This window comes from Monopterus albus, unplaced genomic scaffold, assembly GCF_001952655.1.
Source record: "Monopterus albus unplaced genomic scaffold, M_albus_1.0 scaffold52.1, whole genome shotgun sequence".
Classification (NCBI taxonomy): Eukaryota; Metazoa; Chordata; class Actinopteri; order Synbranchiformes; family Synbranchidae; genus Monopterus; species Monopterus albus.
In genome coordinates, this window is record NW_018127932.1 from 3,285,699 (window position 1) to 3,308,908 (window position 23,210).

The 23,210-nt window shown below is 43.1% G+C and overlaps 1 protein-coding gene across 7 annotated transcripts in view; it reads right to left on the reverse strand.

The window, feature by feature from the left end:
- Positions 1 to 264: 264 nt before the first annotated feature.
- Positions 265 to 23,210, reverse strand: part of ehbp1 (EH domain binding protein 1) — a 124,285-nt gene continuing 101,339 nt past the window's right edge. For all 7 annotated transcript variants that reach the window (XM_020601649.1, XM_020601648.1, XM_020601651.1 and 4 more), the window contains 4 exons: positions 10,180 to 10,279; positions 9,086 to 9,159; positions 1,875 to 1,989; positions 265 to 1,396 (listed from right to left, as the gene is read on the reverse strand). In XM_020601649.1, the coding sequence (XP_020457305.1) occupies positions 1,306 to 1,396; positions 1,875 to 1,989; positions 9,086 to 9,159; positions 10,180 to 10,279 (380 nt within the window). In that variant the 3' untranslated portion in view covers positions 265 to 1,305. The remainder of the gene's footprint in view (positions 1,397 to 1,874; positions 1,990 to 9,085; positions 9,160 to 10,179; positions 10,280 to 23,210) is intronic.

Genomic DNA, 23,210 nt, shown 5'->3' on the forward strand with positions numbered 1-23,210 from the left:
GCCGTGACAGGGGCCACTTATGCGCAGCCATAGACGCGCATGCATTTCAATAAGTTTTTGTTATGTGAAGAGAAAATAAGATTAAAATCTGGCCTTGGCCATGTGGGACTGGAGGCAGAACGGACAAATGGTAAAAAAAAAGAAGGAAAGTTTTGGGATTGTAAGTTTTACAAATGTATGAAATTAAAGAATAATGACAAACAAAACGCCGCGTTAAAATATTGGACCCAGAACAAAACGGCGTCCAGTTCATTTGAATTTAAAAACACGCCACACTCTGCTTCGTGGAGTATGAAATCATCAGGACTTTATTACTGGAGGACTGGGTTATGACACTGGAATAAATAAACAGATAAATGTTCACACGCAAAGGACAGCTGCACCAGATGTGGAGCTCTAAGAGACGCACGTGGAAGCATATTTCTCTTCTTACAATAAATAGAAACCAAAAGTTACTGAGCAAAACGCACACGACATGTGATGGCAGATCAATTACAAGCATCTTAAAAGACAAACAGCAATAAATTATGTATATATATATATATGTATATATGTATATATGTATATGGTTTGACTGCATGAGTCCTGACAGAGCAGAGGAAGCCACTGCTCGGAGCACTGATGGAAATATACATGTTTGTTTTTTTTAAATATGATTTTTCTTTTGGTAAACTGCTTTCAAGCCAAGACAATAAAAATGGCAATAGGAAAGTTAGGAGTTATGCAAGATTTATGAAGGTTCCCCTTTAAGATATTTTACAAGTAAAAAGTTTAAAGTGAAATAATTAAAAGGTACACAGTCAAGTAATGAAGTAGTTGAAAAGACTGATATTAGAAGGACTTTCCTTTTAAAAGTCCACCTGAAATGTTGACCCCACTCGACGTCTCCAACATGATGAAAAAAGGAAAAGCCCCGTTAAAGCCAGCTGTGCTGTACCTCAAACCGACTGCGCTGCTGCGTCAGTGCGTACAAACACCACACCGTCTGACAGGGCTTGCACTGCTCTTGTTTCATACATATGTATATTAAATACAAGTACCATTCTTGGTAAAGCAAAGGAGAATTAAAATTAAAGAAATACTGTGCACGTGTGGGACAGTCTGAGCCGACAAAGTTGGTACAAAGGCATCGCAGGTCTCTTCTTTCAGCTCAGTCTCAGTGGTTCACGTGACCAAAACAACAACAACCAGATCTGGATTCAACAACTGATAAAAATGTTTAAAATCCACCATCAAGTGTTGATGATGATGATGATAATGATGATGCTGCATTTCTTTTATCGGCTACATTTGTTTTTCTGACAATCACTGAAGGACACACTTCTCCTCTTTCTTGGCCATCTTGCCTTTGTTCTGCTCCAGCGTCCTCTCCAGGTGCTCGTCCTCCTCCTCGGCCCTGCAGAGGGCAAAGGTCAAAAGGTCAGATGTGTCGGGGCTGGGGAGTACACGCACAGGTAACACAATGGGCGCCATGGCAACTGTCACCGTGCCACCTGTGGCATGGCTCAGCGCCAGGGGCCGAGCTCCGACCTTTCACCTGCCTGGCATCGCCAATCTGGAAAGGATCCTGTCCATGCAGGTCTGCTGCTGCCGCCGCCACCACCGCCACCGTGCAGGGTGACTGCAGGCGGTTGGAACGCAACAGGCCCGGCAATGTGTTTCCACAACACCTACAGTTTCTGGGGGGGGCCTCTGGAAATCTAAAGATAGGCCGCAGGCATGTGTGCACAAATTCCAAGGGGGCTGGATGCTCTCGGACTGAGAGAACCCGTTCTCACACAGGACTCTGTGGTGCTGCAGTGTATTTTTGTACATTTGTGCTTTAGACTGCGACTTGTTGTGTGTCTGGTGATGGAGGATTGTGGGTAACTTACTCTTTCTCCTGGGCGTCCAGGTCCCTGACCAGCGCGTCTCGTTTATTCACCAGTATGACCAGCTCATCCAGCAGCAGCTGCTCTCGTCTCTTCTGGGCCTCCGTCTTCTGCCAGTCTGCAACGACACCAGAGGAACAAACTCCTGTAGACCAGGACACACTGAGGACACGTCTGACTCTAAACAAACCTCGGACTCATGGACAAACTGATGTGCACTTCTACATACAGCTGAGTTATCTCGGAGCCTCCTCTAACAGAAATGTTCCTCCTGAACACTACAAGTACTGAAGCAGCTTTTTAAATGCTTTTTGAACACACCAGGCACAGCTTCACTCTATCAGGCAACTGAGACACAGTAAAAGACGAGCTGATCTCCTGAGGGACGAGCAGCGTTTCCTTCAGCGGATGCTCAGTGTGTAGAGGTGGAGACCAGACCGGGACCATGTACGGAGCAGTGTGTGAATGCCACATGTAAACACACTCCCTCAGGTTGTGTGTGGACACAGTGAAGATGTGTTGACCCAAGCAAACACACTTGAAGGATATTATCATGTTAATGTACAGGCTCATGATGCACACTGAGATATATGGAGAATCCGTTCCCACAGGAACATGCTGCTGAAATAATTATAAAAACACACGTCTGTGTTTGAAGGAGTGGGGGGGTCATAACTTAAAGGTCCTTCATGTAGCAGGCATCATCCATAGTAAGAGACTGAAATGGTGTAAAGTTTGAAAAGCTGAACTTCTTGACGGTGACATTTTATCATGCTGCATTAAAAACGATTCATTTGTATTTTAGCCCAAACATTTTAAACTGATCAGGTTCTTGGTCCATTTTCAGGTTAAAGGTAGTAAAAAGATTTGGATTCAGATTATGTTGGTGTCCACTTCATGGAGGAGTCTGGTTCAAAGATGTTTACACAAACACTTAAATAGAAATATCAGTTTGTTCCTCAGCTAAACAAACAAACAAACAAAAACAGGTGAGCTGCTGATGCTTCCCTCTCAGTTCTCCAGGGTCTGTGCAGGAAGGGGCCCCACAGGGCCCCACAGGGTCCAGGTGGGACCCTGATCTAAATCCCCTCAGCCTCTCACCGGAGGAGGGGGGCTGCTTACAGGAGAGCGCTCACTCCCCCTGGGGCTCAAATATCCGCCTGGCGCCCTCAGCTCCCGCACTCTCCCCTCCCTCAGCCCCAGACACTGAACTGTGCTTCGACAATAAGTCGTTTTTTAAATCCAACATCTAGTTAGCGTGCGAAAACAGAACCACCTGGTTTGTGTAAGTTACATTAAATCATTTTACATTTTATTATTACAAAAAGTATTTTAAACCAACTGTTCAGATACAGAATCAGTTGCTGTGCAGATTTAGGACGCTGCTACACCAGGACAGCAAATCTCCAGCTACTCCTCATCTCACTGTGACAACATGTCCCTTTCAAAAACCCTCCTTCGTTTAAAAAACCCCACTCCATCCCAGAGAGAATCCAAACACAGCTAAGCCGTGTAGGCAACTTCACCCCCATCAATATTTAACCGTCTATTGATTTGAGAATAAAAGGAATGATGTAAAATGTCAGTCCCAAAATAAGTGTGGCTTTATTAAAAATAAATATTTCCCCCCTCATTGAGTCAAATTGCGGCAGTCAGGCTGTGTGTGTGTGTGTGTGTGTGTGTGTGTGCGCCACGCTGGGCCCAGTGTGTTTGTCCTGAAAGGTCTGCGCTCTCTTCATGGGCCCCGTTGTCCCTTTGAAGTCGACCACAGAGCGAAATGAACACAGTCCCAATATTTGGCTCTCTACGTTCCTCTTTTCCTTTCTTTGCCCCTAACCCTCCTTCTTTTTTCTCAGGGAAGCAAATTTACTCTCCTCTGGCTTTTTGGGGGGAGTCGACAAATACTTCAAATATGTTCAAACCTGTGTCTGGAAGAATATTTTTGTTTAGCTTTTCTGTAACAAGAGGAAGTTCAGGAGAAATCCGGACGAACTCTGTCAAGTGGAGCAAAAGCAAAGTGGCTGAGTCATCATGTGAGTCATCGTCTTTAGATAACTGACACAGGAATGTGTGTGTATCTATATCCGCCATAACTCCACTCTCCCACAATCCTCTCTCAACAAGCTTGGCCCACAAGAGGAGGGGTCAGGAGGAAGGGGCAGAAAACTTCACACGCACACGAACAAAAAGTGGTATGTAAAAAAAAGAAAAATAAAAAAATAAACCCTTTTCCCTTAGAGAACATCTCAGCCAGAAAGCCCAAAGTGCTGGCTGACCTGAGGAGCGGAGGGTGGGGGCTGGTGACGGGGGCCATGGAGGGCAAGCACACTGCTGTCAATCACATGTCGCAGAGTCCCGCCCCCCTCATTAGGAAGGTAAACAATAAAGAGAGCCGATGAGAGACGTGACCAGGCAACACCAGAGCAGGGCAGGCTGAGTAACCAGACACCCAGGAACCAAGAAAACACACTGCAGCCACTCAAATCCACCCCCCCCACCCCAGCCCATAAGCCCCGCCTCCCCAATAACACCCACAGACAGAGAGAGAGAGGAGTTAAAGACTAGGAGGAGTGTGCACAACTCACACGGTGAGTGCGTATTCAGATAACCCTCAGTGTGCACGCCAGCGGTAACCATGTGAGTCTGCACCAGGCACACAAGAATGCGCTGGTTCAATTCCCCATGAAGCCCCCTCTGCCCGCTCTCGCCGACACTAAATTTATTCAAGAGCGAGCTGGTCCAAAGCCGCCTTCTCTCGAGGCGAGGAGAGATCATCTGAAGTGCATCTGTCTGTCTCTTTCATGAAGAGCTTTGACATCCACAACTTCATAATGTTGTCCAGAGTCTTCAGACGTTTAGGAACCACAAACAGTGGAGTGTAAATACAGTCCCCTTCATCACTATATCTTTTCTCATCCTCCCTGTGCTCGGTACCTCTTGTTCTTGTGTGAAAGGCTCCAAAAGCTGGTTTTGGTCGAGGCCCAAATGGAGCCAAGAGACGGAAAGTGTCAGCAGATGAGAAGAATGTTGGCAGGCGTGAGAAAATGGCTGAGACCTTTTATACATTTCTTGTCTCAAGCAAATGTTATTAATCAAAAATGTGGTTGTTTAAATCTTGATTTAAGAAAAAAAAAAAAACACGACTGAAAACAACCGTGTGAGATGACACAGCTCTTTAAAAACAGTCCAGAAATCTGGAACTGAAGCGCGAATCGAAATGAAATGCACAGTTCCAGCATCGGTTCTGGCACATATGCTGGAGATGACACAGGGAGAACATCCAGGGCATTTAAATGAATAAAGGACACAGGTTATCTTTGGGTTTTGGAACCTCGACAGCCTAACAACCAGCCCACACACACTCACTGCAGATTATTTAGTAAAGACACATTTTTCTGAATTGGTCCAAACTAAAGTCTGACAACTCATGGAACGAAGCTCCTTGTTATCAGCGGTTCCAGTCAACTAACAACTCTGAAAGAGTTGGCAACATCATCAGAAGTCGCCATGTGATGGGATTCCATGGCGCACCTAATCAATCAGGGTCTGTAGCGCGCCGCCCCGATGTGTTACAAAGCTCTAAAAGATTTACAAATGGGAAGTGTGTGTGTATGCATGCGTGTGTGTGTTGGAGGTGTGGAGAGGGATAAGCTCCTGCATAGGATTACATATTGATTTTGAACATATAAAAAAGCTTATCATATCAAACCGTAGCAGGAAAAACTCTGGGACCCGGCTATGCATAAATCCCTTTTAGATGGCGAGAGGGCGTCCACTTTGAAACACACATGCACACGCCCTCGAAAGGAGCCAAGACACAGTTTTGTATGTGTGCATGCATAGGTGTGAATTGGTCAGCCGTAGTGGATCAGTTGGTGGCAGGGAGATGAGAGCGTGGCATATAGATGGCATTTTCCCGCCTGGCATCACACCACGAGACTAGAAGGAGCAGGTTATCAATGAGCATGCTCATAAACAACATCAACGCCGGCCTGACAGCCTCCATCCATCCTCAGTGGTATTATTCAGCAAGAGCTGCACATTTGGATCAAACTGTGACACCGTTCTAACGTCTAACGGTTCTATTTGTTATCTGTTGGTCAATCTAGTTAATTTTCTATCTTCCCCTATTTCTTGTGTGATTTACCATCAGGGGTCAATGCATCTTTGTATGTCGCCCTTTGTTGAATTAATCCCCATAAAAAGTCAGAAAAAATTAAAAGTCTCCATTGTAGTTTTTTTCGGCAGTTGAAATCAAAACCGCAGCAAAATAAACTGGTTCCCCAAATGATAAAGAACATTATAGACATTTCTGGTTGGATGAGCCAGAGAATAGGATCCAGATAGGTTACCACATCCTCCTCTGCCCCCGTTACATCACATCAGAAGTATCTTCTCTTAACCTCTTTTCAATCTCAGTGAAAGTGGTGGAGGAAGTAATCAGATCCTTTACTTAAGTAAAATACTAATAGTACACAAGTCCCGCAATGAAAATGTTATTCAAGTAAAAGTAGGAACACAAAGCAGAAACGTGCTCACTATTAGATATTATTAGACCACAACTGACTCCTGTGTGCAGAGTTTTAGCGGTGTGGTTGGCTGAGGTGGAGCTTGAATTGAACTGCTTCATATGAGACTGCAGCTAATTCTAATTGTCATTTTTGAAAGACAAATTACAATTACTTTCTTCTCAATTAATGAATCCTCTAAGTTTTACTTGTATTTACTGTTGGATACTATAACAAAGCATCTCAATCTGTAAAATAAGTAGAAAATAAAGCTGCTGAGTAATATCAGTGAAGTTAAAGTACAACTTTATATACAGTAGTAGTACAAAGAGACACTGAAGTGAAGTTCCTCAATTCTGTACTTAAGTATACATTTACCTTCCAGCACAGTTTCTATGTGTGTGTACTGTTACGATCTTCTAAGTCATAAAATAAATCTAGGAAAAGTTTAGGAACATGTGTCCTTCAGCTGAACATGAGCCTCCAAGCTGATTTCACATGCCCCTCCTGTCTGTGCTCCTCTCATCCTCGGTCAACACCAATGTAGTAGAATGTCGTACTTCCTTCTGTCTCTGTTCTGGTCTGCAGCTTTAACAGAGTGTGGGCAAAGCGGCTTTAGGTATTATCTCCTGCTCTGAGCTCTCATTAAAATCTACAATGTTTATGTTATTGTAGAGACTCCAGGTATTTCTATGTCAGTGTTTACAAATGATCCACATCTGCTTCCACTTCACAGCTGTATCAACCAGGCAGCCTGTAGGTGTGTGTGACTGTGGGCCAGAACAGGAACAGACCGAGGGAGAGAGGTGTGTGTACTGCACCTATATACTTTCCTCAGCAGGATGTGTGTGTGTGTCTCAGGTGTACCTTAGTGATGTGTGTTTCTTTCTCTCTGCTCTGACTCACAGTGCATTTCTCTCTCTCTCTCTGTGTCATCGACTGGTCAACCAAATCTGCAATTACTCGCACGCCCGACCATCGCTCAATGGACCTGCCCAAGCACCAAATAAGAGCTGGGGAGATGGGCAGCAAACACACACACACACACACGTATGGACACAGAGAAAAAGAGAGACACACAAACACACCTGCGAGAAGTAAACACACAGATGTGCACACAGCTCTGTCCCCAGCAGCTCAGAACTATCTGTGGCTGCTATAGAAAGGTAGAGCCTGTGAATGTTAAGTGCCGCCCTTAGGGAGGAAAATAAGGCCGGCTGATAAGTTAGTCAGCTGCAAATCCAACAAGTCCACATGAAGGCAGAGAGGAGCGAGCTGACACGACACACACCACCTCTTCACCTCAGCTTGCACACTATCTCTGCTCTCTCACCTCCGCACACGCACACACGCGAGCAGCCACACACGATACACACCTGATATATAAAAAAAAAAAAAAAAAAAAAAAAAGCCCTCACAGAAGAACCAGAAAAACCACACACACCAGTGCCAACACCAACACACAGACATGAAGAAAAGACAAGGCAGCCTTGTACTTCATACACGCAACGTGAAAGCAGACTCACTGGCACATGAACTAGAAACAGTTACTTGGTCCTGTTGTTTACACGCTGCAGCTTGATAAATATAAATAAATAAAATGGCAGGGTGGAGAAGGAAACGAACGTGGACGCAGGCAGAGTGGAACCGTCTGCAGCTCCTGCCCCCCTCCTTTCTTGCTAATTAGAATTGATTTATTATGGACCAGGTACCTTATCAGGTGCCCGGTGAAATTACAATGGGTGTCTGTCAGCTGTGAGGAGAAGGGGGGTGGGGGTGGTCAATGTCGAATGGCAAAATCAATTAGCATTGACTGGCAAAAGGTTCATATTGCCAAAGAGGACACAGCTGAAGGGGATTAAACTTCCCCTGACAACTCTGAAACAACACAATGGCTGCAGAATAGTTAACGTACAATAACTGTTCTTATTTCTTTTTTACCTCACAAACCATCTCTCACTGTGGCTGCTGCTAAATTTCAAATCAGGCATGGGCTAGTCAGGTCTAGCTAGGAAACAAATAGCATTGATCAAGTATCAGTTTGTGAAATCCCTCACAAGCTCGCATCTTAATCCTCATCAAGAAGCAGACGCAGAATTCTAATCATCCCACTTTAGGCTCTTGATGGAGGCCGGTCAACCGCTGCACAAAACAACAAAGAGGACTCATAAAAACCAAACATGTGAAGGAATCAATCATTCTGCTAGAGATTAAACAACCCTGACAACAGCGTTACCTTCTCTGTGTCACCAGGAAATGGAAAACAAAACGTCAACTGTTCCTCTGTGTTGGCTCTAGTAGCCGTTCATGCGACCACATTAACACTGCCAGATGTTCTACTGTAAAAATGACATTGGTCTGTTAAATTACACTGACTGTGTTTGGGAGGATTTGTAGTCAACTGAGCTCCAACTGCACAAGGAATTGATTTATTTACAGATGGTTATTTTGCTTCACTGCTGAAATCAGCATCATAGTCAAGTAGAAAATTCAGCAGTGATAATTCAACAGTTTAAGTTGTCAAAATTCATCAAATGACAAATTAAGAGTTTGAAATTTAAAATAAATTTCTATATAGACAATGAAATCCTGATAAAACCTAGAAGGATTGTTCCATTTCTCCTGGCTGACACCTGCAGACCCACTAAACCCCATGACCTCCACAGCCTCACTGAGTGTGTGTGTGTGTGCGCGCGCGCGCATTACCCTCGATGGCCAACATGGCTCTCAGCTCCCTGTTCAGCAGTTCGAAGCGTCTCTCCAGATCGTGCTCTTTCTCCCTGTGGCAAGTTAGAGAGCAAGAGAAAAAACACACACACACACCAAAGTTCATCAATATGTTAATGACTAAATCATTAAGTACTTAAAGAAACCTGCAATAAACATCGATTCAGCTACTCTCCTGGACCTTCTCTGGCTTCACATTAATCTACTGCACATAACTGATACACACTGCGCTCACACAGCCCTGGGTGCATGTGTGTTTGTGAGGAAAGCAGAAACAATATTAGAAGAAAGGTGGAGAAAATGCATGAAAAACAGAATGAATGACAGAAAACAAAGAAACAAATGAGTAGCTATGGACATGCCAAGTGTGCGAGTGTGTGTGGCCATGCATGTGGGTTGTGTGTCTATGCAGCACAAATTGAATTCTTTCCTCTTTCAGCCATATTAAAAAAATGAGCTAATTCAGTCCCTAATAGAATTTGTCCTTCACAGTCGCCTTTTCTCTTTGGCTCCATGAAGAGAGAACAGAAAGGGCCAGTAATCAGCCCTTCTGTCAATTGGCCACTTTAAAAGCCTCCCCTTTCCCACGATATAATGTGATTATGAATACTTCAATCTCTCTTCCACTTGCACACTTTGAAATCCTAATAGCCACAAATGAAGAAAAAAGGCAGCCCGTGTGTGTGTGCATGTGTGTGTGCGTGCGTGTGTCTCCACCTGTTGCAGCTGACCACATCCAGAGACTAGTGAGAGAGTTATAGTCACCACATTTCTATTGATTTCATATCCTGCCTGCATGTAAATCAATGACTGGATAGACAGAGGGGGTGAATGGAGTGCTGAGTCCACTCCCAGTGTCGCTCCAATGATTTTGATCGAATGCTTAAACAGAAGTGTGATGTTTCCAGGTGTTTAATGCTTCTCAGTGCGTGATGAAATAATGGAGGCTCCCTAGCTAGGAAACACTTTAATCAGACCCCAAAGGAAAATAATCATCTTCATGAAAAGGTCAGTGGTAAAAAGCACGATGGGTCAGACATGTCAACAGTGAGGAGGACAGTTAGGACCCGTACAGCAGAGAGAGCTGGTTCTGTCGTCTGATGAGGGCGTTTTTCTTGTTGACCAGCATGAACCACTCCTGCATCATGGCCTCCTCCTCCTCCTTGTTGTTGCCTGGAGAGTACACACAAAGACAAACACATTCAGAAATGATTTGAATATGGCGAGTTGCTGTGTTGTACATAATATTTTGTCTGTCTGTACCATTTTAAAGCCACAAAGACAGGTTTGATTTGGTACAACACACCAGTTACAGAGGAGTGAGCCTGGCAGACAGATGGTCTGCCAATAAAATTAGAGTGTACAGTGTATACAGCTACACACACACGATAGAGAGGATGAAGATAATTGACTCAGCAGAGACAGTATGTCTACCTGATATTTATTTGTGTGCGTGTGTAAATACATTATTTGCTTATGTTCCTTGTGCAAACACCCACATACTTCCCACTGTGTCTTGACAATGTCAATACAGTTTCAACCAGGGTGGAATTAACTCGGCGACTACTGTCGAGTGCCTTTACACAGTGGAATCTCTCACTCTAGGGCATTACATATCCCACCAATCACTCAGCGGGCCTTCAAAACAACAACAACGAGTCTCTGTGACTCCCTAACACTTAGTGTAATACCTGCTCAACACCTGGAGAGCTAGCAAGGCTCAGATGCAACGTAAGCTTCACCCACACCTGGGGCTAAAGCTCGCTGCTGTAACTTTCTTAGAAAGTGTAATGGGATGCACAGAACTGATATGGAAACCTTCAAATGTTAGCCCCATAACTGTAACAGGGGCAGCCTCCAGCAGTCATGTCTGACCTGTCAGTTTGACAATCAGCTGGCTGCATCAGACCAGTTATTATGTTATATTACTGTAGTTTGGCATCTGTAAGTACACCAGCTGTCAACATAACCTGCCATCACGCAGCGTTTCAGTGCAGTGACTAGCAATACAAAACAACTCACTCTAAATTACTAGTTATTATTAGTTCACTAATGCTGGTCAACGTTTTTCTCATTAGCATGGTTGGTAAAAAGCACAAATTGTCAATGTATGTTCAATTATGGACAGGTGAACAGAAAAATGCTGATTTTGTCATTTTAAGATCAAATTTACATTGTAATAATAATAAAGCTGGGCCTTTAAAATGTAGTTATATTTCATTATTGTCTAAATGTCTGTTGCATAGAACCTATTATTGTACCTGATAAAACAGAAAACTACATTACAAAATGCTTTTTGAGTTTAACAGAAGGGAACGCAGAACGTTCTATATAAAGGAACAGTGTAAACTCATGTTTGAAAGTTAAATACATTTTTTATGACTCCAAATTTCTACAGTGATCACTTGTTATATAAAGAAACGGAGGTGTGGTCGGTCAATTAGCATGGTTTATGTCTAGAACTGGGATAAGCTTGGTGGGACTGGAGGCCAGTTAAACAACAGCAGCAGCATTAATCTGACACTTGACTGTAAGGAGAAGGAACGGATTAAAGATCGTCTGAGGGCTTATGTTATTATCTCTCGCTGTAATAGCTGTGAAGCTAGGACAGGTATCGTAACAGAAGAAGCAATTTCACTTATTTATTAATTGAGGTCCTCTAAATAAAAAGAAAGGCTTTATTGCTCAGTGCACTTTAATACAGGCGCTGATGTTTTATATGTTTTTTTAAACATATACAGAAAGTGTTTCCCAGAGAATTGAAAATTTCAGTCAATGTCTGGAAATAGCTTTTGTTAGATTCAAAATCAGTGAAGGAGCATCTGAAGCTCATTAAACTGATGCTTTTGCTCTATGGGCACCTGATGTTTGATCCCAATCTGTGTAAAAATGACTCAGGACAAGAGAAACCCCAGAGAAATGTGTCTTTTTCTGTCACTCTCTCTCACACACACACACAGCACCACTAGCGGCGCGAAGAGGGGTGTTGGTCTGCTGCGTCATCAACAACAAAAGGCAGGCGCGTAGATGTGTGCACGGACACCGGTGAGTGTGTAGACATTTGTGATACTCTGAGCCAGCAGATGTATGTAATTTCATTTAGAAGGGAGGATTGAAGAGAACGGGGGAGAGAGAGGAAAAAATGCCGAGCAAATGAAAGAAAGCTTCAGGATTTAGCAGAATCGGGGGCTCGTGGATTACTGTAGTCAACTTTGAGACGGACGACACTCGGAGGGGGAATAAAGCCGGAGCTGACAGGTCATTGTGCTGCCTCGAAGTCAAATAAAACAAGCAAATAATAATGGCAAATATTAAGCTCCTGTGACATTGTGGCGAGACGGGCTGGAAGACGAGGGGGATTATAAAGCTATATCCCCCACTGCTAGCCAGCCAGCAGCTTCCAGCCAACCACCAGCCGCATTGTATGAAAGGAGGGGACAGAAAGGGAAGGAGAGAGGGGAGAGGCAGGCAGGGAGGTCAGAGGAAAAGTAAGAAAAAAGGAGAAAGGGAGGAGAAAAAAAGAGAAGGAAAGGTAGAAGGAAGGGGAAAGGGACAGACAGAGGGGAAATGAGGAACACGGGAGCAAAATGGGACAACTGGGCAAAGGAGAAAATGAGGGCGAGCACAGAAAGAGAGGGGGGATAGAGGGATGTTGGGAGAACGAGTGGTGTAGGACGCTGCTCAGCATCCTCCCTCCACTCCACCTCTCCAGGGTTGAACCCTGACCTCAGATCCTACGTACATCTTAAAGAGACAGACATGTGTCTGCAGTTTGTCCAAGTACAGTCACATTCACTGGATCTTCCTTTTATACGTGCGAGCTACAGCTCTTTACTTTGCATTAAAATTGAATCTGAAACATGCTGCATTTCAGATCAACCTTTTAATGTGCTTTTTGGGGAGTAGCATTTACACCTTAATTACTGTTACTATAAATTACCAATAAAGTTAATCACAGCTGAATTTTAATCTGGATTGCAACCAACTACTTTCATAAATAATTTATAATTATTCTGTCTTATCGATAACGTATTTGCCTTTTATTTAGTCTAAAACATCAGAAAACTGAGTAATGACCATCACACTTTCCTTTAAACGGCTTTTTGCATAGTACAAAACAAATATATGTAAATTTCAAGAATGTTTCTCATTATTTAAACAATTAATGTAACAGTTTTCTGCCTTAATTAATCCATCAATCGACCACCTTAGTAATAATGTTTACATCTTTTAATCAGTTAATTTGCTTGTGCAATATATATTGCTGAAAATACTGAAAGGAACAAGGAGAACCAGGCAACATGCAGTGAAATTATTTAAAAGCAATGCCTGCTTCAGTTTTATGAGTGCAGAAGAGCCACGTTCTGTTGCTCAGTGCATAAATGAAGGCTTAGTTCCCACTTGGATAACACTCGTCTTCGTCCACTCTCACTGCACTGTAATCAGTACGTGCACCAAGTGGCATATGTTAAGAGTAACGGAGAGAAAACTGCTGAATGTTGTGTTGTATTCAGACAACCGGCATAAATATCCCTGGCAAGCAGCACTGACACTGTGACTCCTGCCTTGGCTCCGAGATGCTGCGGATGCATGCTGGCTCTTGGGGGGGGCCATCTTGGATCAAAGCATCTGGCCGTTTGGCAGGTTGCATTCTGGGTCTTGCTGCTTGCCTTACATGCCATTTCTCTGTGCTCAACACAGAGCAGGGCAGTGCAGAAATGGGCCAAAATCTACAGAGACTGGAGCAATAAACTTGGCATCGGTACAATGTTTGATCAGGACATCAAAGGATTAGTGAAATATGCCTGATGGAGATAAACTGGGTTTCTCCACTGGCAGGAAACGTAATCGTCATTAATATCATGTTTTACGTTACCTCAGCTATCAGTGTGACTGCAATGGTGAGAAACACATAAGATACAATCAACTCAGACACACACACACACACAGTCATGACACAAACGATTCACACAACCTGCCAACCGCTCTATCTGATTGGCCGTCTCCCTCTTTCCTTGTTTCAGTCACTCTGTCTCACACAGACATACACAACCAGGATACAAAGGCATGAAAAAGGCTGGTTAGTATGGGTCAGTGTGTATTTGTATGCATCCATAAGAGGGACACAGAGTGAGAGGAAAAGAAAGAAAGAAACAGAGAGGTGAAAAGACTGAGTGAGCAAATAAGCTTAAGATATCTATCTTAGCCACTGGTCCATTCAGTGTAGATAGGAATAATGAAATGCACCCTGAGGTGGTCAGACTGCTGCTGCTGGTGGCCTGCACTGGTTTTTAATTAACTGTGTCATGTTACCAACACTATGTCTCACTAAAAGCATGTAAGGAGCCATTTTAGTGAGTAAATGCTGATTGATTTGACTGTGTTTTGAAAAGACTGTTGCCATTTGCCTAAGTTGCCCAAACCTGCCAGACATACAGCCAGTACCAGTAACAAAGGCTGGATTTTTATAACTTGGTATAAGTTCATTTATCATATTTCAGGGGCAGGTCAGGCCGATGGGAATATGTAGAGCAGGTAGAGAGATGCTGCTTGTGCAAAGTGTTTGATGCAAACGTGACAGGATTTAAGGATTTGATATCATCTTGGTTCAGCTGTCCTCCAAGTCTACATGACGTTGTTGCTCTGTGATTAAACATCCACCAAAAAGTGCAACACTGCAGTAAGGCTGTAATTATTTGGTTATTTTAATTATCAGCTGACTGCCAATTATTTGTTTAAAAGCAAAAGATTCTATTTATAATAAACAAAGCAGAAAATGATCAACTTAGGAACTAGAGTCAGTAAATGTTTAGCTGTTTTTACTTATCAGCTCATCGACAGAAATGTTTAATTTCCTGTCAATCGACCAGCTGAATTACTGCTCAATAGTTTGACCTTCCAGCCATGGGACAGACTTTCAGCTACCAAAAAAACTACAGCTATTTGTTTAATTATTATAAAATACATCAAATAAATACGAAGGAAATTCTACTTCCTCCCTCGAGAAACAACTTCTCTTTGTGCCTTGAAGGAGCGAGCTTGGAGAGCAGGGGTAATGAATGAGACGGAAAGAGAAAAACATTAAAAGCTGTGATCACAGCACGTTCATCTCATTTCTTATCCCACCATTTTGCCATTTAATCCAATAGCTGCTAATCCAATTTGTCTATCGGACATGTAAAAAAGCAGGGAGGAGGAGGAGAAAGAAGAGAGGGGGAGGAGGAGGGAGAGGGAGGAGATAGAGCTGAACTTCTCCTCTGTGTCCAAGTCACATTCTGAAATGTGGTTTATTTAGGGACAAGCTGCACTTGTGCCTCTCCCATCATTCTCTCCATCTGACCGTCAAGCCTGTGTGATATCAGCGGGGATCAGGGAAGATGAAAGGAAATGAGAAAAGAAGGAATAAAAAGAACAGGATGATCATTGTTTCCTGTGATTAGGTAAGAGCTCGTTAAAAGGCTGTCACTGCAGCGATGTGAATATGCATGACCGGGGCCGGCCCAATCAGTGGCGAAGGCTGGGGGGGGGATTGTGTGCAAGTAACCCACTGAAGGCTTGATTTAATTAATTTGAGCAGACGTAAGGAGACCGAGAGAGACAGTGTGGCTTGTAAGAAGAAAAAGTTAGGATGCTCACAAACTTACAAATCTGGCCATCCAACACAATCCAACACAATCTTAAAACTGCAGGAGGAAATTTTCAGTCAACCCAAAAGTCCTTTATTGCTCTGTCCTTTTCTCAACACTGCTCACTAAAAAGCAGAATCACATTTCTTATAGTTTAGGCTCTTATTCAGAGCAATGCAGAATGAATGCAACAGTTGCCACAATTCCCAACTCAGCAACATTACAACACTTGTGATATGTGTAAGAATCAAACCCCCACTCGTCTCCACACAGCACATGTGATTTCTCCTACTCCATTCTATTCTGCTCGCTACTGGAGTGGTGCTGAGGGCTAATTTTTTTTTTCCAGGGAGGCTTGTATGAGGCCTTTTTAGTCACCCTCAATGGCACAATGGTCCCAGCATATAGAGCAGATTCCTTTCTTTATTGAACCTGTGTATAATGTCTGCTGAATGGAACACCAGATAGAAAAGCGAGAAAAGTAAAATAAGAAAAAAACCTTCTCTCACACTGAAGTACAATGACTGGCTTTTCCACCGGTGTCATTTGTCAACCACTGCTTGCTTTACAACTTACAAAGGAGGTGGAGGTAGGAGAGAGAGCAGGAGAAGCAGAAGTGGAGTGTGACAGAGGGTTCTGGGGCAGAGGAATGAACCGGCCTTTTCCATAATCATAAGGGGGCTACATAATTATTTGTTTCTAATTACAAGATGTATGAACAGTGGAGCTCCATCTTTCATTCATTAGCCCTGCATGTGAGCACCGTTTCAGACGAAGATGAACCATGGACGTCAGTAATGTAAGTAGGACTCCCAAAGCCCTTTTAATGAGCAGTACACACACAGTAACAATCACTGTTTGAATGTTTGTGCTGAGACCACGTTAAACACAGACAATAGGTTTGTCCCACTAATGTGTCCTCCTCTCTCTTTAACACACACCTCCTTGCTCTCCTCTGCTGACTTGCCTATGTCCACACACACAACCCTGGGCAAACATGTTTGACCTCAGAGCTAACAGTAGACCAACCTCCAGACACTTCTCATTCCTCCACCTCCGAGGTTAAAGAGGGGCGGGAGCTTGGGCAAACAGAGAGAGAGTAGACTGGCTCTGGAGATGAAATGTTCATATCAGGGGGCTTCACTTTGTACACACACACACACACACACACACTGAGACACACACTTTCTGTGGTGAAGAACATATGTGGCATAAAGAGACTCATTATCATTTAGTCATTTAAATTGAATATCTGTTAATTGAATATTAAATAAAGACACTAAAATGGGGTCAGATTACAGTGATTGTCTAGCAGAATCAGCCAAGCTGTGCCAATCACACAAATATACACCACCTCCTCAATTCACACCCCCACCTCCCTCCCACTCTCCACTCCATCAAATTGTGTTTTTGCTACAAATCAATAAACATTATCAGAGAGTGGCAGACTATGGGACTGGTGGAGACAGCCTCTGTCTGTTAAAGCCCAGACTGCCCTGTCTCTATCACAACCTGGGTGAGAGGCCACGAGGGAACACACACACACACACAAGAGACGGGTGAACAACATGAGTTCACAAACACACACACAAACACAAAAATACATGCAACAGGGACTTAGAGTACAGATAACATGGAAGGAGAATCCACACAGACAGAAGCTGCTGCTTTACAGGGAGTCATTTCTCACGTCCATACATACAGAAACACAGAGAGCACTAAACAACCCGAGTGAGCAGAACGGAAAGAAAGAAAGGCAGTGAAGCATTGAGGTGTTTAACAATAATCCTAACAGTACAGCACGGGCTGTTTTGACCATGCCACTCAACATCAATAAGAAATTAAAAGAAAAAATCAGAGTCTGATGCCAACAGTGACTTTAAACACTCCCTAACCCATTAGGTTGCTGTATCATGACTCTATGCTTGTCAGCTCACTTTAGCTTTAGCGTCAGAAATCCCTGCTCTTCAAGAACCATTTAACTAAGCTCTAAATAAGATGATTTTCAACCTGTCCCCACTTAGCTCAGGGCTGGAAAAGAAAAATCTGAGGGCCTGCCATACACCATTTCTCAATTACCTTTCTCATTACTGTCACCCGTGTTCATTACTACCATTATCATCCTCCCTTTTCTGTATCACCCCCCACTTTAGGCTAGCTTAGGCTGTTGTAGCTGTCGCGTTGGATGAAGAGAAGGAGGGGAGCGGCAGATTCGAGAGCTTTTTGCAAGGCCAGAGCACTTCAGGTAATTAATATAGCAAGAGGGGGCATATGAGAGGAGACGGAGAATATGTGAGTGTATGTATGCCTGTGTGTTTTTGCTGAAATGTCTGATTGGGGAGCTCACCTGCCGATACCCCCTAAAAGGTATTTCATTAGCGAGCTTTTTACCATACAAGCAGAGGAACAAAGCCTCGGTTTCGCCTGTCTCCACTCCAACTCAATAGGGCCCTCCAGGACGCCTGTAGCTGTGTGTGGGAAGAGTAAAGGAGCAGAGAGGAGAGGCAAGGAGAGGCTATCCCCGTTCATAATCTCATGACAAAAGGCAAAAAAGCATCATCCTATTAATAGCGTGATCTTCAACCGCTCATGCTAGATCCTTTCCACAGGGGGCTCTCTTTTATTATTAAGGTGAGTAGGTGATAGGGAGCAGCAAAGGCACCTCCCTATTACCCCTCAGAAAAGAGTAGGTATGAAGGGGGAGAGGAGAGACCCCATGCTAGGGTCCTGTTTGGAGCCTTTTTACATTCTCCAGAATGAGAGTCTTTACTTGGACCATTGGGGGCTGGCTTCTATTAGGCCTCTGTGATACAATACAAAGTGGGAGCGTTTCTTTAATCAAACACCTCAACAATAGAGGTGATACTCACTGGGAAATCATCCTCAGTTACACCTGTTATAACGCATCTGAAGCTGAACGCCCACTGTAGCAGTCAACATGTCAGGGCTCAGTTATTAAATGCTGGCTTTATACATTGTGAAAGCTGCAGTTTTAAACCAAACAGAACAGAAGCAATTACAAGTGTCAGTATTTGTATCTCATCACGGGTGTTAAAGTTAATGAAAGAGACTTGAAATATAAGGAGTCAGGAGAAACTTGGGGATCAACCAGCAGCTTCGATTAGAGAGAGGTGAATAGACTGAGTGAAGGAAAGAGAGATCACTGTTTTTCTGTTTGAGTGTTTTGTCTTCTGCTCAATGGGGGTGCCTGCCTCTAGCCTAAGGTTACACACGAGAACTGGGGGGGTAATAGCCTGAGATGACAACAGTGGTAGGCTTGACAGTAAAACACGTTGAAGAGGTCAAACCGCTTATTACAAACACACATAAAAAGGTAAAACTGCACTCTTTGTGCATACAGTGCACAATAGCAAAACGCAACCTTTTTTGACCTTTCATCGACTTTATTTCTAAATTCTAAATGAAAGTAAGTGTGACTACCTACAGTACTTCTTCAGTGCACACACACACACTGCATTAAAGTCAGAATTCTGCTATTTCAGTGTGATAGTGAACTTTGAGAGACCTTTAAAGGTATGTCAGAAGTACACACTACAGATATACCCCCCCAACATGCGCACACACAGCTCCTCTCATCACCATCGTCCTCCATTCTCCTCTGTAGCCCAGTAAAAAGCCTGTGATGACCTGGGTGTGTAGCTTATTAACCTCTCCATCAGTTCTTATCACCCAACGAATAGGCCAGTCATCTGGCCCCTCTCCTGAATCTGAGGATGAAAAATTTCTCCTCACGTCAGAGCGATAATTCAATCCTCACACAAATTATTTGAAGGGTCCACACACACACACACACACACACACACAGAGAGAGGAAAGGGGATCAGTGAAAACATTTTGTCAACCATGGTTTTGGTGGGTTTCCAAGACTGGCGTGGACCAGATGTTACTGAAATGATCAACAATTGGAGGAAAACACAGAAGGGGTGTACATGTTGTGTGTGACTGTCTGCATGCATGAGTGTGTGGGTGCATGTGTGTGAGTGCCAGAATAAATTAATGGCTGATTTTCCCCCTTGCTTTGATGGCATTAAGAGCGCTCTCCTTCTCAATGTGCTGCGTTAAATGCTTTTCTCTCCTTCTCTCTTTCACTCTGTGTTTCCCTTATTTTTAGACAGGCAGCGACAAAACTGATGCAAAACGCCGGAGTAATCCCCCTCCATCCACCAGTACCGACACCACCACCCCTCCCGCTATCTTTAGTCTTTGACACAGTAGCCATTATCTGTGGGATTTAGTTCAAAACCAAACCTTCATGTATTTGTTAGGCCCTGGGTTCGTTTTCTCCTCTGACTGCTTTGCCTGAGTGTGGCCATACTGGAGGGGTGTGAGGCGGGTGGGGGTTACGTCATCAGTACAGCTGGAGACACATGAAGAGGAGGACTACAATGCCATCTAGCTAGATTGTGCTCAGGACCATTTCATAAGTCTGATTTGAAATTTGTAACCTGGGTTGTCCTGCAAAAAACAAAACACTAAACTGGGTCTTTAGAGAAGCTACAAGCTACAATCATTTTATTTTCCTTTTATTGCAACACGAAACATAGGATGTTAACACAGAAGACAAAACAATGGATACAAGACATTTACAAAAGAGCATAAAGATAAAAGCAAGTATAATGAGTGTGCAGGAGATTTTTTTGCAATGTTTGAGGGTATGTTTGATTCTGTTCTGTCTGGAAATAAGGATATAAAAGGTAAAAGAAGTAGAGAGAGGAGGGGGAAAGGATAGGCAGCAGACTATGAGTAGATGTAGGACAGAGAAAAAAGAACAAATGAAATAATAACAAAATAAATACTAAAGATAATAAAGATGGGGCTGCCCTGAGCCACTGAAGCAAGGACATGAAGAGGGAGTTCTAGAGCTGGTTGGCCAGCATGGTTGTTTTCTGGTTAATAAATGGAACTTCTTCTCTCTGTTTTTTTATTTATTTATTTTGGTCATTGCACCTGGTATTATGCAGCTCAGATTCACCCTGATTCATTTAACCAATCGAAACAAAAAAGTACTAGAGCAGTTAACACACTGTGCTTCCGGCGAAAAGCACGTCTGGTTGCTTGACATGTTTATACAACACCTGTGAAATGAAATTTATTAAAATAGAGCTGGTTGCCAAATCAACACTATTAATGTCTTACCAGCCTCAAGCTATCCTCACAGTTGAATAATTAGGAGTTTCACTCCCATATAACTTAATTCAATTCAATTTATTTGTATAGCGCCAACTGAAAGCAACAACTGTCTCAGGGCACTTCACATAATCAGGTCTAGATCTTACACTACACTGTAAGGAAGACCCAGCAAATCCCCTTGGGCAAGTACTTGGTGACAGTGGGAAGAAAAAACTACCTTTAATCAAAGAAACCTCCGACAGACCTGTCGTTTAACTGAGGACAGCAGCATCATCTAGTGACACTTAAGCAGATATGTGAACAAAAATAGCCCTGGTCATCCTGTAATTAACACAAACTAGCACATAAAAAGAAAGTCAGCACACTGATGATGAGATATTGAGAAGCTAGGATAACAAAAAAAAATTCTGTCTTAAAAAGAAAATGTGCAACTTTTCACTGCTGCCAGTCTGTGACTTTTTACTACAATCAGTTCATATCTGTAAAATTATGCTTAAACACTGACGCCTTCCTCTCCGACACACGCAGCTACACTGCTATAGGTAGTGCTATGGAATCACTGTTGAAACCCACAGATAAGCCAGGGCTCGGTGGGGCTCTGCTAAGGTTAAGCCAGGCGCTTTAGCTCCCTGACTATGTGTTTACACACACACTGAGGTGTGAACCATTTGGGGAGCTTAGAGGGGTGGAGAAACACGAGTGCTAGTGTAAACCTTAGCACCTGTTGATAGTGTTAATTGGGACAGCTTAACACAAACATTGGCATAAACCTGTAGGGATTCTGATCCTGGCCAGGAGTCAGATTTAGCATGTTTTACACACTTGTATGACAGTGATGGGTATCAAATCACAATATGCTTTTTGGTAAAGACCAAAATTACCAAAAGTACCAAGAGCAGCAATAAACATCTGGTCAGGTTTGATGTCTTAACTTTTTAAAAGATATTTTGCAACATAAATCAAAATGCTGCCAATATTAGATTATTTTATGTTGGCACATTTCTTGTATGGCTCTTTATGTTGAGGAAACTTTAAGATTTAAGAATTTTCTCTCTATTAAATGATACTATTGTTCAAGTGCTTTTTCAGTATTGGTACATAAACCCATGGTAGGTACTGTCAGACATTGTGACAGCAGTATAAAAATTCTAATGATCCTAAGCCTTAGTTTACAAATGTATTGTAAATGAAACAAACACTCATTTAGCTTTAAACAAAGGCCCACACACAGGTCAAGCTGTTTACATAAAGGAGTAAATTTAGCTATTTCCACAGGTGTCACCGTTACTGCAACCTCTTTTTTCTGCTGTTGTAAATGTACAATTATGCATGTAACACTGATTTCATGAAATCTTGAAGGGAAGAGAAACTTCTGAATGAAAAGGCGTGACTACGTCAGCAGTGATAACCCCCAGTGGAGGACACCCTCCAACGAGCTGACAGACAGCTGCAGTCTTTTTAGCATAAGTGTCGCCGCCTGCTCCATTAGCAGAAGGTGTGTGTGTGTGTGTCTGTGTGTGTGTGTGTGGGGGGGGGTTGGTATGAATGTGACATGCCCCCCACCCCCCAGGGTAGATGTTAGAACAAATTTGAGGGGTGTCATATTACACGCCTCGTGACAAGAGGCCGAGGGGAAGCGAACGATGAATTTAGTTAATGAATTAATCAGTGGCCCAAGTAATGGCTTTGCTAACAACATTAGTCATCCTTTTTACATCCGTGCTGTAATTCACTAGGTTCCCCCCTCGTCTCTGTTACACAGCAACTTCCTCTTTTCCTTCTTCATCTTTAGCTCGTCCATCTCATCCTCCTTGCAGAGGTTTGCTTAAGGGCAACAGCTCAGTCGTCTCCTTTTACTATAGAAAAACTCCATTTAGATTAAAAAAATATTTTACACTGGTTTATTTAAGAAACTTCATAATTTACTCCTTAATGTGTCATAAATGTGTTAATACCACACACACACTTTCAATCCTGGATAGCATTACAACTGACACCAACACTGGAACGGCACTGAGCATTGATTCAATACACAAATGCAAAATTGCAGTGTTAAAATAGATATTTAAATGGAAATGTACTGGGAAGGACAGCTGTTGGTATTTGTAGCCTGGAGTGCTCATTATAATGGGAAATGAGGTGGAGAGTGTATGGGGGGAGGTTGATGACAACGGCAGCATGGTGAGCTGCTGTGTTAGCAAGTGAATGGTTTAATTACTGGCCAAACCTCTGTCATTAACCTGCATTGTTGAGTGCCACCACTGCCGTTACCATAAGAAAGCCTTGATTAATTGACCACAAGGTTGAAATTCAATTGTCATTCAGCT